The sequence below is a fragment of the Ovis aries genome, chromosome 9 (genome assembly GCF_016772045.2).
Source record: "Ovis aries strain OAR_USU_Benz2616 breed Rambouillet chromosome 9, ARS-UI_Ramb_v3.0, whole genome shotgun sequence".
Lineage (NCBI taxonomy): Eukaryota > Metazoa > Chordata > Mammalia > Artiodactyla > Bovidae > Ovis > Ovis aries.
Window position 1 is genome coordinate 37,651,325 of NC_056062.1, and position 17,279 is coordinate 37,668,603.

At 39.6% G+C, this 17,279-nt stretch overlaps 1 protein-coding gene across 1 annotated transcript; it reads right to left on the reverse strand.

The window, feature by feature from the left end:
- Positions 1–1,024: 1,024 nt before the first annotated feature.
- Positions 1,025–12,139, reverse strand: LOC101116841 (cytochrome P450 7A1). Its single transcript, XM_004011691.6, has 6 exons — positions 11,999–12,139; positions 9,583–9,823; positions 7,805–8,382; positions 6,045–6,175; positions 4,430–4,605; positions 1,025–3,615 (listed from the first exon to the last, which is right to left on the reverse strand). The coding sequence occupies exons 1-6, from the start codon at positions 12,076–12,078 to the stop codon at positions 3,316–3,318; spliced, it is 1,506 nt and encodes a 501-aa protein (XP_004011740.2). The 5' UTR covers positions 12,079–12,139; the 3' UTR covers positions 1,025–3,315.
- Between the last annotated feature and the right edge of the window lie 5,140 nt (positions 12,140–17,279).

Sequence of the window (17,279 nt, forward strand, 5' to 3'; positions counted from 1 at the left end):
GAAACAGGTATTCAGTGTAGAAGAAACAGCCTTGTGTTGGAAGAAGATGCCATCTCAGGGTTTCCTGGTTAGAGGGGAGAAGTCAATGCATGACTTCAAAACTTCAAAGGACAGCCTGACTCTCTCATCAGGGGCTAATGCAGCTGGTGACTTTAAGTTGAAGCCAATGCTCCTTTACCATTTTGAAAATCCCAGGGCACGTAAGAATTATGCTCAACATACTCTGACTGAGCTCCATAGATGGGACAGAAAAGCCTGGATGACAACACGTATGTTTACAACATGGTTTACTGACTATCCTAAGCCCACTGTTGAGACCTACCATGCTGAAAAAAAGAGCTCTTTCAAAATATTACTGCTCTTTGACAATGCACCTGGTCACCCAAGAGCTCTGCTGGAGATGAACTATTAGGTTAATTGCTCTTCCCATGCCTGCTAACATAACATCTATTTTGCCACCCATGGATCAAGTAGTAATTTTGACTTTCAAGTGTTATTCTTTAAGAAATATGTATTTCATAAGAAATATATATTGCCATAGACAGTGATTCCTCTGCTAGACCCAGGTAAAGTGATTTGAAAATCTTAGGGAAAGGATTCATTACTCAAGATGCCATTAAGAACATTCATATTTCATGAGAAGAGGTTAAAAATATCAATATTAACAGGAGTTTGGAGAAAGTTGATTCCAAACCCTAATAGATAACTTTGAGAAGTTCAAGACTTCAGTGGAAGAAATAACTGCAGATGTGGTGGAAATTGTGGGGGGGACTAGAAATGGGGTCTAGAGATGTAAGTGAGTTGCTGCCTCCTCCGGATAAAACTTTAACATGATGAGTTCTTCTGATAAGGGAAGAAAGTGGTATCTGAAGATAGAATCTACTTCTGGTGGAGATGCCGTGAAAGTAGCTGAAGTGACAACGAAGAACTGAGACTATGTAAACTTAGTTGCTAAGGCAGTGAGTGACAGGGTTTGAGAGGCCTCCCTCCAATTCCGAAAGAAGTTCAAACCATCAGACGATGATTAGCACTTTTTAGCAATTAAGTATTTTAATTAAGGTATGTACATTGTTTGTTCAGATATAATGCTATTGCACATTTAATAGACTAAAATATACTGTAAAAACATTAACTTTTATATACACTCAGAAACCAGTACTCTTGCCTGGAAAATCCCACGGATGGAGGAGCCTAGAAGGCTGCAGTCCATGGGGTCGCTGAGGGTCGGACAAACTGAGCAACTTCATTTTTACTTTTCACTTTCATGCATTGGAGAAGGAAACGGCAACCCACTCCAGTGTTATTGCTTGGAGAATCCCAGGGATGGGGGAGCCTGGTGGGCTGCCATCTATGGGGTCGCACAGAGTCGGACACGACTGAAGTGACTTAGCAGTAGCAGCAGAAACCAAAAAATTCATGTGACTTGCATTATTGGGTTGGTCTGGAACCAAAGGAGATCCAACCAGTCCATTCTAAAGGAGATCGGTCCTGGGTGTTCTTGGGAAGGAATGATGAAACTCCAGTACTCTGGCCACCTCATGGGAAGAGTTGACTCATTGGAAAAGACTCTGATGCTGGCAGGGATTGGGGGCAGGAGAAGAAGGGGACGACAGAGGATGAGATGGCTGGATGGCATCACCGACTCGATGGATGTGAGTCTGAGTGAACTCCGGGAGTTGGTGATGGACAGGGAGGCCTGGCGTGCTGCAATTCATGGGGTCACAAAGAGTCGGACACAACTGAGCGACTGAACTGAACTGAACTGGAACCAAACCCATTATATCTCCAGGATGTGTCTATATGAATATATTAGGGAATCATATTAGAAATTAAGTCTAAAACAAATTTTTTGTAAAAGGGGATTTTGTTAATCTTGGTCCACATGTAAATGAGTTTAATTTTCTTGACATGAAAAATAACTTACACGGGAGATAATCCCATGGTTATATTATTAATAAATTCAATTACTAATAAATTAAACAAATAGAAAGATTTAAAATCTTTAATGAATTTTATAAAGTATGGAGGAGATTTTTGAGTGAATAATTATTTTGCTTTTTCTATGAGATGAAAAATGAGCAAAATTGTTGTAACTTAGTAGGTGATCGCTTGAAACATTTAGAATACTTAATTTACAACAAAAATTCACACTTTTATTTCTGAAAAGTGAATCATTTCAACATTAGCAAAGATTACAATATATCTTAGTATTTGTAGTGCAAGGAAAAAGTTAAATATAATTTATAATATATACATAGAGAAATATCAGTAAAGTATTACAGTTCATAACTCCAATACTTAAAATATTTCACTAAAGCACTGTTGTACACAGTAGCTGAACACTATGCTATAGCCTAAACTATATTTCCTTCAATTACAACTTGTTTAAAGATAAAAAATTTTCAAATAAAACACAATGCCAATTTAATGAATTCTTTGCAGTTTCATATCCAAAACTTTCAGATGGTCATTATCATCCAATTTTAATTTTAAAATATATCACATGAGAGCTACATTCTTTTCATAGGTGCATGTTAATAATATCAGAACAAAACCTGCCTTTCCTGGAAAAAAAATCTTCCAATTAATATGAAATCTAATAAAAGTGTAGGTAAAATGATTGAAACCTAACACAGATATTACAGTTTCCAGCAAAAATAAATTAAATATAAAGAGAATATAGTAAAACCATCTTTAATGTTCTCAAGATATTAAGACAGTCATTTTAAAAGCCATGAATACTAGATATAAGGAAAGCTGAAAAAAATTTTTATTAAAAGCATGATATAATCCTTTAAAATACCCTCTGTAATATACATCTATACCCAAAGAGCCCCATATCTGATCAGAAAGTCATGCATTTTCACTAAAACGTGAATGTGTACCTTTTGCATAACCATGGGAGGTTTATATAAAAATAAAGCAGTTTCCTTAGGAAAACAAAAAAAGAAGAACTTTTGCCAAATATTCTGGGAAAAAAAAACAAGCAAACAAACAAACAAAAAAGACTTTTTCCTCTGAAAATAATAAAGTTCAGTCCCTGGCAATGTGAACACTCCACAGACTTATTCAAATGAAAACAAATTATTGTGTTTCTAGAAACTAGTTTGTTTTGTTTTTCACTTGCAGAGTCTGAATCAGCATCTGGAAACCGTCACCAAAATGTTAAGATTCACAAGCAAGCGCTGGTGAGCAGAACGAACCTGCTGCACCATTCCACTGCCACTAAACACGTCTGTCCACAGGGCACTGGTGAGTGACAGCGCGCCGCAGCCTTGTAACAGCATCAGGGGGCCTCTTTCTCCAAGCATATGTTCACGAATGTTTGAATTTATATCTAAACTCAATATCATGTAACGGTGGTAAAATGCCCAAGCCTGCCCGGGATTGGTCCAAAGGTGGACATTTGACACAGCTCTCCACAAGCTCTAGTTCGAAATAGGAAAGCATCAGGATCAAAAACTGCTTGATTTCCTGGACAGCAAATAATCTTCCAGGACATATAGTGACTCCTGACCCAAAGGGCATGTAGTAATACTTTAACTTGAGTCCATTACTGTAGAAGGTGGTCTTTGTCTTCCCATTTTCATCAAGATAGCGATCATATTTAAAAGTCTGCAATAAAGATACAAAGGAAACAAATGCATAAGCTAGTTTAAAAAGAATCTTTTTCTGAATCTGGAAGTTCCAAAGAGTAATTTTCTTTTTTAATCCAATCTATGAGTAACATAGCAAATACCCCACCTTGAATCAGAAAGTAATAAGAAATAGGAATTTAAAGAGAACTGAGGGGAATGGAAGAGCTTTATACCTCCCATCCCACCTGGGTGACTAGTTCCTCCCTCCCTTAGGCAGAACGAGAAAGAAGGATTTAGATCAGAAATTAGAGGAGTCAGTATATTAGCCTCTAATTTCCTAGACTTGGGAAGAGGCACATTTTAAGGAAGGAAGGAGGCAGCTTTATTATTGCAATTGCAGATATAATCTATTAGAGATTGTTGTTGTTGATATTTAGTCACTAAGTCACGTCTCACTCTTCTGCAACACCATGGATTGTAGCCCAAAAGACTCCCCTGCCCATGGGATTTCCCAGGCATGAATACTGGAGTGGGTTGTCATTTCCTCCTCCAGGGGATCTTCCTGATCCAGGGACTGAACCTGCCTCTCCTGCATTGGGAGGTGGATTCTTTACTGCTGAGCCACCAGGGAAGCCTCTAGTAGAGATATGATGGCAAATACCAAGAATAAAAATTAAAATTTCAGCCATCATCCAAATTCTCCAAAATATAACATGAATATTTGACATTAATAAAAGAGACAATCCCTGTGATTTCCATGATCAAATGAATTCTGCAGTGGTAAATTTCCTTTTTATTTCAGTCTGGGTACACATCACCGGGACACTGAACTTTGATGAACAGTCACTTACCAAAGGGTCTGGGTAGATTTCTGGATCTAAATGCATTAACTGTGGATAAAGAGCTATGATGTCATCTTTGCGGATATTATAGGAACCATCCTGGAGGTGCAAAGTGAAGTCCTCTTTAGCCGTACGGATGTTGAGGGAAGCACTGGAAAGTCTCAGAGACTCCTTGATGATACTGTCTAAAGATTTTAAGAGGAATAAAGGAGGAGAGAAAAGGAAGAAGAAAGAACAAAGTATTTATAAAGGCCATGTAATCTAGAGTCTGATATACCCCTAGCAGCCAGTAACACAAACCTAAACAGACTAGGGGAAGCTGGCCAGATCCAAATTTCTCAAACTTTTTTATGTGCTGTGATCAATGATTCAGTTGTGCCTAGTGTATTTTTAATCCGATAATCTGAGTTATAATCTCTTGATATAATCTTGATCATCAATGGAAACTAGACTTTCATAATTTTACAGAAAAATAATCTTATTTCTACATGATACTAGACATCTAATAATTGCAAAAAATCAGTAAATAACTTTTATGTGAATTATTCAGTTTATCACTTTTGATATTTAATATACTAACACTTTTATATGGAAATATTTGTTCAAGATGCAGCTTCACTTCGGTGTTTATGTTGCTGTTGCTGCTGCTAAGCCGCTTCAGTCATGTCCGATTCTGTGTGACCCCAGAGACGGCAGCCTACCAGGCTCCTCCATCCCTGGGATTCGATGTTTATAAGAACCTGTACTTATCATTACTGCCTGGGGTTGTGTGAGTACACCCTGCATTCTCGTAGGGACATAAAGGGACACAAAGAACATGCTGAGAATAGCTTAAATATGATGAGACCTTCCAGTCTCTGTCCTTTTAACTGTCATGCTTTAAGTGCTCATCACACAATTGTGCATAAAATCATAGCATGTTAGCACTTGATTTCACAAATGAGAACATAAGGCCCCCAAAGAGTCGGACATGACTGAGCAACTGAACTGAACTGAAAGTGAAATGACATGTCCGAGGTCTCCACAGCAAATCAGAGCCCTCCCATGGGGCCCGTGCTTCTTCCCTCCCTGTCTCTTCTGCTAGGACACACTGCCCCTGAAAGCATACACTGGTTTCTTACCTCTAAAGAAACATAACAAAAGCAAGAGAAAACTTTTTTCTTACTTAAAAACATAGTACTTCTGTATTTCTATAAAATCCAGAGAATCAAACATTTTTCAGTGAAATAACTGTCCACCCCATCTTCCAACCCATGCAGCTAATTGTGGTTTCATGGTGGTACCTTTCCCCCTTTCGTTTCATGCACACGAATAATGTACTGACTATAAGAAGAGTGGCAAAAGCAGTAACAAGCGAGGAAGTGCAGAGAAGAGCTTGAGAGTATAGGGTCAAGAGCTCCATGTCAGGCTGTCACTGGTTCCTCCATCCCATCCCAGGCTGTGACGTAACCTCTAAATGCCTGTCTCTTCACTTGTTATATAGAAACAGTACTAGTCTCCAGGCATAGGGTTGCTGGAGGGTCAGATGGGACATAACGCCTGCAACAAGTAAGTGTGTGATGTGAGCTGACGACCGCTGGTAGGAGGACACAGAAATTTACATGTAACACGCACACAAGCACACCTAGCACGGGCATGTTGTCCAGCTGTATCTGATTCAGATGAACAGGACTGTCGTCAAAGCTAACTTTCTGACCAGCGTTCTCTAGTGTTTTATTTACTTCTTCAGTGGCCGCTTTCATTGCCTCTGGGTTTCTATGAAAAGTTAAGAGAAAAGAAAAGATGTACAGAGCATAAGCTTTTTCTGTACCAAAAAGTCTGCAAAAAGGCATTTCCTCCTTCTTTTAATCAGATACAGGTCAAGATACAGAGACGGTGATAAAGGGACATTCTCATTTATTTTTTACTCTGTTTTATAGTTGTGCTTTTTCAATATTTTTATAGTTACTCCAGGTCTTAGTTGGGGCATGTGAACTCTTAGTTGTGAACTCTTAGTCCCTGACCAGGGATCGAATCTGGGCCCCCTTCCCCGGAGGAGTATGAGTCTTAGCCATGGACCACCAGGGAAATCCCTGTAGTTTTTTAAGTCCTTGGATATCAGCAAGAACTGATGAAAGGGTCTCACTACGTAAAAGTAAAACTTTGGTCAGACTTTTAAATAAGTGATTCTAATAAGGATTAAATGATCAAAGTAGTCATTACATGGCAAGTGAGAGAGAGAGTTGCCTCCAAGATAACGATTCTAAAGTACTAGCTAAACTGCCAAAGGAAATTTAAATTTACTCTTAAAATCCACTTGTATGGTAATTTATTCCTCTGACACTTGGACCTCTGAAATGAATGCGACTTCATTTTAGGGCACTGACCATTCACTGGATCCTCAGTGCATGGTGAGGTGTCCATGGAACAGGATCGCAGTTAACTAAGTCTCAGAAACATCTGATTGATGTCTTTGCATGACTATCAGGAAATGGCTACTATTACTGTAGAATATAAAATTGCTGTTGTAACCTTGCTGTTAATATGTGAATTTACTCCAGACAGAGCTTTCTGAAGTAAACATTTTAGAAGACATTTAATCTTTGAGACAGATGAGTTTTTTATCTGAAATTTTAAAAAAAATATTTTAAAGACATAAAATTAGCAGCCCTCAACAGAACTTTGGCATTCCCAATCCAATTGAATAGTAACTTTGTGTCTGTGAAACATCCAGTTTAACTGGAATAATTCAATAAAACATTTGAATGTCAAATTCCTAAAAGACTAACCTTTGGGAAAGAAATCACGTTATGCAAAGTTTATGTTGCATCCAAGTTTTTTTTTTTATATACAGTGTTTAAAAGGCAAAATCTAGCTAAATTCCATCAATAACAGTATATTATGATTGATTCATAGGTATTAGAGTTGGTCAAATAGTATTACAGCAACCGCTAACTGAGTGAAAAAGCAGCTAATGTAGGCAGGCTGAAGTGGCTTAGCAAGCATGCACGCACTGTCCTTTTTGCTGACAGTACATCAGCAATCACATAAGGATATTTTTATGATTATAAAGACCAAATTCATGCACTTAAAGAGGCGTCGTGAAGAACAACCTGGCCTTAAGGAGAAGGGCTCTGGGTGCAGACAGCCTCATTGACCCTGTACCAGTATGTTCCTTTCCCCAGGACGATCAGTCTCTGCTTCTAGAAGGTGTGTTTAGCAGTCACAGCTGTTTTTAGAGGATCGGATAAGCCGATGTAACTATTGAACATTTACAAGGGTAAATGCCACATTCATGATTGACAGCATGAGAAGGTACCATGAGTCTTTTTTTTTTTTAGTTACAATGGTTGAATTTCTGCTTTCAACTAAAATAAAGAAATAAATGGATAATCTGCTGATTACCTAATCATTTGAAACAAGCTCCAGAAAGTGGCTGGAATGGTGTTTGCTTGTGATGCCCAGAGGACTGCGAGGAGTGACTTGGCTCTCTCTGTGTCATCTAAGGTGGCGAATGTGTCATTCAGAAACCTGACCAGCTCTGAGATGTGGTCTCTTTCTCTGAGCTTCTGGAGCCTCAAGCCCTCCGTCAGCTTCTCCCGGGCATAGTGTCCTGTCTTGAACACATGGATGGGGAAGCCAGCCACCAGGGCGGGAAAGATTTTGTCAAATTGCTTGAAGTTGTCCAGGCTGTTTTGAATGAGTGCCTTTTGGGCATCTTGCCCTGCGAGATCTCGGCCAAAGAGCGTCAAGTAGCCAGCTTCGAACATGACCCTGTAGCAGAAGGAGTACATCCCCTCGGTCACCCAGGCAGGCGTGGGGGGCTGTGGCGACCCCTGGGGTCTCAGCACAAGCTGGAGGTTTCCCATCATGGCTTCTGTGAGGGAGCTCAAGGCGTCACCCTGCAGGGTCTTGATGATAGTTTTGCTTATGTTATCAGTGGTGTTTCCATCACTCGGGTCAATGCTTCTGTGTCCAAATGCCTGATGGGAAATGAAATGTGGGGGAAAAAAGAAATTAAGCCTGACCCAGGACTAGTAAATGAGGATGGCATGGCAACCCACTCCAGTACTCTTGCCTGGAGAATCCCATAGACAGAGGAGCCTGGCAGGCTACGGTCCATAGGGTCACGCGACTGAAGTGACTTAGCAACAGGACTGGTAAACAGCGTGATTCTTTCATGATTCTCTACTTGTTAAAAAAGGGGAGGAGAAGGGAACCAGCCTTCCCACCTGAAATTTCATAGCAGTTGTATTTGAAATACTACTTCAAATAAATGGCCAAATCACATCCTTCAAGGCCAACTTTAAGTCCCAGATTATCAGTTAAACTTCCTTCACAATTACTCTGCTCTTCTCTTTCTTATTTTTCTATGCTTCTGCACTTATTTGCCTGTTAATTTGGTATTAATCAAGAGTGTTTCTTTAAAATGTTTATTTATTTATTTGGTTGCACTGGGTCTTATTTATTTGGTTAGAGTACATGGGAACTCTTAGTTGAGATATCTGTGACCTAGTTCCCTGACTAGGGATCAAACCCAGGCCTTCTGAATTGGGAGTGCAGAGTCTTAGTCACTGGACCACCAGGGAATTCCGAAGAATTTTTTTTTAATCATGGGTTCTTTTTCATATTCCTTGTAGATGTATCTTAACCAGATTTTAAGTTACTTAGGGGCAGAGACCAGGTCTAATATTTCTTTGCAGAAACTCAGTTAATATTGATTTATTTTGCTCTGTAAAAGAGCCTTTTAAAGTGATGCCAAAATATCTGGACAATTCCTTAACAAAATTAAACAATTGTGTGGCATGAGTGTGGTAAAACAACTATTGAATGTTAAGTTCCCACATGTGCTCTGGGTGTTGTGTAGAAATTATTGACATGAGTGAGTTTTTAAACTGTCTTATACAGTACCATCTAGTCCAGTAAAACATTTAGTTTTTATTTCACCCTCCTAAACTGGTTAGAAAATGACAAATCTATACCCATTTCAACTTTTTAAATGGTTAGTACCAAGAGATTATGTCCAATTTGGCTTATTGTGTTTCTAAGAATCTTCATGTAAGGGTAGCTCTCTTCAACATATCTGTCTTTAAATTGGAGTACATCAGAATGATTAAATAGATTGACATAGAAAAGGTAGAAAATAAACAAGTCTAATGTTATGTAAATGCAAATCTGGTTACCTTTGCAGAAGCAGTAAAGTGAAATTTTTTCCAATCAAAGTATTTTCCATGGCACAGTACTTTATGATATGACAAGGGATTTGTGATGAAGTGGACATAGTTTCCCATCAGTCTGCAGGTGAAAACATGACCGTGTTTCCTTTGATTCGCTCTGAGGAACTCGAGAGGATTGGCACCAAACTGCAGAGCACAACCCAGATACGGAATCAGCCCATTCTCCAGAGGTGGTTCGCCCATCTGCCTGTGAGAAACAGAGATGGTAAATATGGAAAACTGTACATAGTTCTTTGTTTATGTTTATTTATATTAAGTTTACTACCGCTGATGTCAAATTTCAAACTCTATAGTTTATTGATATTTTTTTGGTTGGTGAGGCCCTGCTTCTTTACTAAAATAATGAGTCATCTTAACTTAGTAACATGATATGTTGGTTAAAATGATAGGTAAATCCATCCATCCATCCATGCATCCATTCAGCAAACACATATGTGTATGTGTACACACGTGTGTTTATGTACGGTATGCTCAATCATGTCCGACTCTTTTGCAACTCCATGGACTGTAGTCCACCTGGCTCCTCTGTCCATGAAGTTTCCCAAGCAAGAACGCTAGAGTGGGTTGCCATTTCCATCTCCAGGAGAATCTTCCTGACCCAGGGAATCAAACCCACATCTCTTGCATCTCCTGCATTGGCAGGGGGATTCTTTATCCCTGCACCACCTGAGAAGCCCTTACTGAATGTCTAATATATGCTGCTCATTCTTTCCAATCATGAGGATAAAAGGGTCAACCAAGGCCAACAAGAATTTTGCTCCCAATGTAGAAATGAAATTACATTGTAGTGTTTATATTTGTTTCTAAGCATTGTTTGCCTGAGTATCTCAAAATGTTTTATTTTATTGTCTTCTCTAAAGGTATATAGCATACTGAACGACAGAAAGGATTGCAGAATTGAAGTTTTTAAAAATCTTCATAGTTTAAACATTTTATTATTCTGTAATGATAGTTGAAGAGGGAATCTGAGAAACTAGCACATTATAGAATGAAATTGAATAAGATAGGTATTGACATGGTTGTTGATTATAATTTAGTGCTCTTTCTTATAATCTAGCATTATAATTTAATGCTCATGCTATTTTAAATGTTTTCATTTAATAAAATAAACATTTATTTTCCAACAGAAACCACTCTCCCTCTTTGTAGAATAATATAGCATAAAATAATGATTTTTATTTTCATAGTTTGCAGGTAAGTAGTTTAATTAAAAATAGAAATTACCAAGCCTGAATTAAAATACTGAAAAGGAAAAAAAAAAAAAAACCTGTTGAAAGGTGGACAACCCATAGCAGCCTACATAGCTGAAGATATGCAGTGGGTAATTCTGTTTTGGAGACTGACATAGTCAAGAATATTTATATGCCCTCCCCCAAATGCTCTTTGAACCAATCAGAAGTTAAATAATTATGGTGGATGTATCTGACTTTATTGTATTTCTTCAACCAGTTGTAAATGATGCACACAAATAAGTAATGTCTCATGTATTTGGCAGTTTCCCAATTCACCATGATTGATTATCATTAGTAATAGTAATAGAGTCTTAACACTGATGTTAAGGGGACATGGGTTTGATCCCTGGTCTGGGAAGATCCCACCTACCAAGGAGCAACTAAGTCCACGTGCCACAACTGCTGAGCCTGTGCTCTGGCGCCAGCGAGTCACAACCCCTGAGTCCACACTTCAGGAGTCACAACTCCTGAAGCCTGCGCAGTTTGAGCACCAAAGCCCGTGCTCCACAACAACCACTGCCATGAGAAGCCTGGGCACTGCAACAAAGAGTAGCCCCCGCTCAGCACAGCCAGGGAAAGCCCTAGCAGCAGCAAAGACCAAGTGAAGCTAAAGCTGAATGAGTAAATACAAGGAAGCTTAAAGAAAGAGCAGGATGCTCACTGCAGGCTCTACGCTCTTGTCCAACTTAGCCCGAGTGTGTATGCAGTGCACAAGAACTAGCTGAAAAGAGAACATTTGTTTAGTCAGAGCATCTATTTAACCTACAAGATAGCAACTGCGGATCCCACTTACCACGTCTATCCTTATTCATCCACACTTTATATGCACACATGGGCACACAGACATATGCACACACACAGATCTTACAAAGTTTCTGTCAGTGATGTTTAACAAGTTTGTCTATTTTTACATTAAGACTAATATATTTCAATACTAAAAAGGAAACATTGCCATTATATCTCTTGTGAGATCTAATAAAAAAGATACTTAAAATTTTTTTTAATTTAAAAATATTAAGGAAGAAAATGCCAGCATTTGTAAGTACAGAAAACCAACTGTATGGTATAACAATGAAAGTTAAATAACTTTAAATAAATGAACAAAAATGCAATTTGAAGATAAAACTTACCTTCTTCTCATTCCAAGAAGTAGGTATAAACAACAGCACACTGCTATAACAATCCCCCAGATCAAAGAGAGGCTCATCATTTTGCAAATCTAATGTGAAACCTCGGAGGAGGAGCGTCTGCGATGAGAAAGGTAAGGACGTAACAACAGACTCCAGCTAGACTTTTTATACACGGTAAGATGCTTCACTTGAGTGATCAAAGCAAACAACCATCCCTATTAGGTAAAAAAATAAAATAAAATAACTGGCCTTGAACTAAGTCCACAAGTATCAGAAGAGGTTCCAAAACAATCAGAGGCCTGCCATACTTGATAAGTTGAAGGTCACTCAAACATATGTTGACTTAACATTCAGACCTGGGAATGACAGCCAGTATTACAAATTTAGTACGCTTATGAAAAGAACAAATAAACCTGTTCAAGATGAACATATCAAATAGAGATGTAAAATATAATAAGGCAAAGAAAAGTAAGTACAAGTTATCACTAAGCTAATGATTTGATCTTGTTACCTTTAAAAAGAAATCAACTTAAATGATTTATGAGAGAGAGAGCTGTAAAGTTCAAAGGAAAGAGAACTGAGTGAAATGTTTCTGCTGCTTCACGTTTCAGTGCTTTTACGGAAGCATGGGTATTTTACTATATATAGTAACATGTTGCTTACCTATCACCCTCAAGAAAGAAAGTATCCCACAAAAATTCATCCTCCAGCTAAACACAGTCTAGTGTTTCAAGTCTTTATTAAATTTATGACAATATTCCTTCTGTTTTATGTTCTAGCTTTTTGGCACGTGGGATCTTATCTCCCCGACCAGGGACTGAATCCAACCCCCTTGCACTGGAAGGCGAAGTCTCAACCACTGGACCAGCAGGCAAGTTCCCCACAACACAGTTTATCTTAAAGCATCAAAACTTTATCAACCACTTCTTTCTAACTGAAAATAGGTTTATTAATTTTTCTGATTGTTAAAGAAGTATAGCTTAATTTCAAATAATTCAAGACTAACTGAAACGTATCTTAGTAGAAAGGGAAAGTCAATTCATAATTTACCTCTGCCACACCTCCCCACTCAGAACTGTGAACTGTTTGGTGTGTATATCCTCCCAAACTTTATTTCTTTGCACATTTATGTAGTAATTGAACGTCTATTTTGTACTAAGAACTCTTTAAAGGTTTTCTGACTATAGGTATTAAGAAGATGGGCTGATTCCCTGCTTTAATGAAAGCATTATTTTAGTCCAGAGACAGATAATAAAATATAAGACATAAAATGAGGCAAAGTGCAGAGAGCTATCAGGGCATGAGAGCAACTGTAGGCGTGGTGACTTGCTCCTCTGAGATCAAGGGATTAGCCAAGACAAAACTAGAAAGACAAGAAATCCAAGAAGAAAGAGCAAATGCGGTAGTCCTGAGTTAAGGATGAACTTGGTCTATCTAAGAACCAGAAAGGGTGTAGGATACATTGGAGCAGAGTGAATGAGGGGAAGCTTGGTTAAGATGTAAGACAAAAGACAGTCAAGAGCTCGGTCACATACAGGACGCTTGAGAGAAGCGAAAGAGAGTTTGGAGGGCGGCAGATCAAAACAGTGTCTTCAGCTACACAGACTGCTGTGTTGTCAGGTTAACAACCGAACTTGAGTTTGAAACAAGGGATAACAGTCAAAGGTGGAAATAAGAATCACAAGTCATCAGTTTGAATGGTGTTTAGAGCCCAGAAACTATATCGTATCACCTTGGGAGACAATGTGAAATTGAAAGCTGTGACTCATGACTGAGTGACTCTTAGCAACCCTTTGGACTGTAGCCTGCCAGGTTCCCCTATTCTTGGAATTTTCCAGGCAACAATACTGGAGTGGGCTGCCATTCCCTCCTCCAAGGGATCTTCCTGACCCAGGGTTCAAACCCAGGTCCCCTACACTGCAGGCAGATTTTTTATCATCTGAGCCACAGGAAAGTCCAGGGAGACAATTAAGCCCAAGAAAAGAATAGAATCCAACACCAGACCCCAGAGCAGTCCATTTCTTGGGATCAGTCAGAGAGTGACGAAGAGGAGATGGGGAAGAAACAGTAGGAATAAAACCGAGAGAATACAGTGTCACAGGAAGAGGAAGATGCCCTTGAAGAAAGATGAGTACATCACAGGCTACTCTAAGGTCAAGGAAGAGGACAGAGAAAGGACCACTGGCTTTGACAACGAGGAGATAGTTGGTGAGTCACACATAGACACACATGCAAAGATGGGATTCCATTAAAGACTTTATATAGCACAAAAAAATGAATATCTTGAATGTTTCCCATGACAACACACATCTGTATGTATTACATCTGTATCTGTAAGATCTCTTCATTTTTGTTCTGTGTGTATAGTCTTCCATTGACTAAATGTACTATTATTTAGTTAACTGATTCTCTACTGGTGGGTACTTGGTTTCCAGTTCTTGGCTACAGAATCCATAGATTCATTTCATGCTTTTTTGCCTCCTTGAACAGAAACTACAAATATTTTCTCATGGGGGATTTGTGATCATAGTTATGAATATCCACCATTCTGTGGCAGTACATAGGCTTTTCAGTCCATTTAGATATTTTTAGAGCATTGCACCCATTAAATACATTTAGACTGGTGTGCCTTTTTAAATTCCTGTGTCTGTTTTCTATATGACTCATTAAAGGTGAAACCTTTATATTAGCTGGCCTGTCACAACAGAATGTCACAATCAGAGTCAACACCAACCTAAGAGCCAACCAGTTTAACCCTTGGGAGTTACCTCTCAAGCAAACAAATGATAAATGTGGAAAAAATGGCACTTGGGGCCTCTAGAAATTATCTGAAGTTTCCAGTGCATTTATAATTTTGTCAAAATTAGAATGTTTTCAACATGCTAAAGGAAAAGTACATTCCCAACTCCAAGAAAATGTTCTTAACGCCTTGTCTTCCCCATTCCCTCTCAGCACACCACGAAACTCCATTCACATATAACCTGGATTCCCTTTAGCCTCATCTGTTCTTCCTACTTCTTCTCTCACTGTCCCTCTTCTAGACAAAAAAGCCCAGGACACACAATCCCCCTTTTCTCCAGTGGGCTGAGGAAAAGCAGAGACACAGATGTCCATGTTCGTATTTTTCTTTGTGGTTTACATCTTCCCTCTAGGATGTCACTTCTTTCTACTGTCCTGTCCACACAAGGATCCGTCACACCCCTAACACGCTATCTCTAATCTGCCAAATGGGGACTGAGATGCTCCTTATGTCATCACAACTATTCACGGGTTGCAGGTAAATACCTGCAAGGTCTCCTGAGGAGTCAAGCACATTAAGTTTCAGGCTTGGGTGCCATGGCATCTCAGTGCAACTAGCGCAGTGATCAGAGTATCAGAAAATAAGCAAATGCCAGCTGAATTGGAAAGTCATTTACTTACTTTTTTATTCTCTGCTATGTTTCAAACTGTGAGTTTTTATTACAAACACACACACACACACACACACACACACACACACACACACATGCTGAGCATGTGTGTCCTGCATGGGCTCTGACTTATGGGGTTTCCACAGCAACAAGACAAAAAGTAAGTGCTCTGATGCAGAAAGGAGGATGTTTGAGCTGCCAGAAGGCCTAGCATGAACCAAGCTTATATAAACACTCTAATCCCTCTGTAGTCTATCAATTTCCTCTGTGTTTATAGGGTAGTGAAGGGTCCACACTGATGTTCAGAGGAAGAGCTGATTCTGAGCCTCACAAAACACAGAGCCCGAGTCCAACACCCCATCCCATGAACAGGGACTTACAAAACTTAGGAACTCAAACTAGAGGAAGAGAAAGTAGAGAGAACTGCTCAAGCTATCTGCTTATGTAAGCTGATGGCATAACTGGTTCCTTCTATTGAGAAACGCTGTAAACACAGTTTACATATATGTGATTGTTCGAAATAAAATAAGCTGTCAATATGGTTAAACAGTTGAGTCAAACCAGTCGTTTTCCTGAATTCACAACTAAGACTAATTCAACAGTGGAACATGTGTGTATGTGTGTGAGCTTGCACGCTCAGTCATGTCAAACTCTTTGTGACCCCTTGGACTGTAGCCTGACAGGCTTCTCTGTCCATGGAATTCTTCAGGCAAGAATACTAGAGTGAGTAGCCATTTCCACCTCCAGGAGATCTTCCCAACCCAGGGATCGAACCTGGGTCTCCTGCATTGCAGACAGATTCTTTACAATATGAGCCACCAGGGAAGTGGCAAATCCAGGGCACAACCTCAGATCTTCTGAACAGAATTTAAGCATTCCTCTTTGATGGGCTTCCCAGGTGGTGCTAGTGGTAAAGAATTCACCTGCCAGTGTAGGAGGTGCAAGAGAATAGGGTTTGATCCTGGGTCTGGAAGATCCTGTGGAGCAGGAAATGACAACTCACTCCAGTAAAGAATACTGGCAAGAAGCCTGGAAAATTCCATGGATAGAGGGGCCTGGTGGGCTACAGTTCATTGGGTCACAAAGAGGCAGACACAACTGAGTGACTGAGTACACACACATTCCTTGTTTATAGCTCAGAACCTATGGGCACCTGACTCCAGATTAAGGAAGAATAAGCACTCCACCTGCACATTCAAATGTAAAGTTGATTCATCAAACATGTTCTGAACACCAAGTGTGTGGAAGGCCCTGTTAGGGAATGAGGGAAAGCTGGATAGATGATTTAACAAACATTTCATTCATTCATGTTAACTTAGCACCCACTTGCTGTAAAGCACTTTTTAGGTGCTGGAGATACAGAGATAGGTAAGACAGGCAGGCTCAAGGGGACACAGGCAATTGACAGGAGAACAAACCCACTATTTGGTTTCTGATAAAGAAAGCATCATTTGTATGATCAGAAAAGGGTCAGGCAGTGCATCAACATGTTGTGCCAAGATCCTCGCGTGCTTGCTCATGTAATCGACACTAGTACATGGAATCAGACACAGTTGCCCCATGTATAGGTGGCTTCATGCTGTAATGTTCTGGCTCCAGTCCCAGCGCAGCCCCTGCCAGGCCTGTCACAGGGGAACTCCCATTGCCCAAGGGAAAGACAGGTCTGAGGGCTAGAATTAGAGAAGTGGTTGGCTTTGCTTTTCAGTTTCACCTTAAGCTGAGCCTCTGGAGCTTATCCATGAAGCTCAACTGGACAGAGATAAGAAGTGAGAACCATGGTCCCTTGGACCCGCTGGGCCCAACCAACCTCCCCGGAGGGTAAGAAAACTCAGGTAGAGAGAGAAAGTAGAAAGCAGCAGGGGAATGAGACA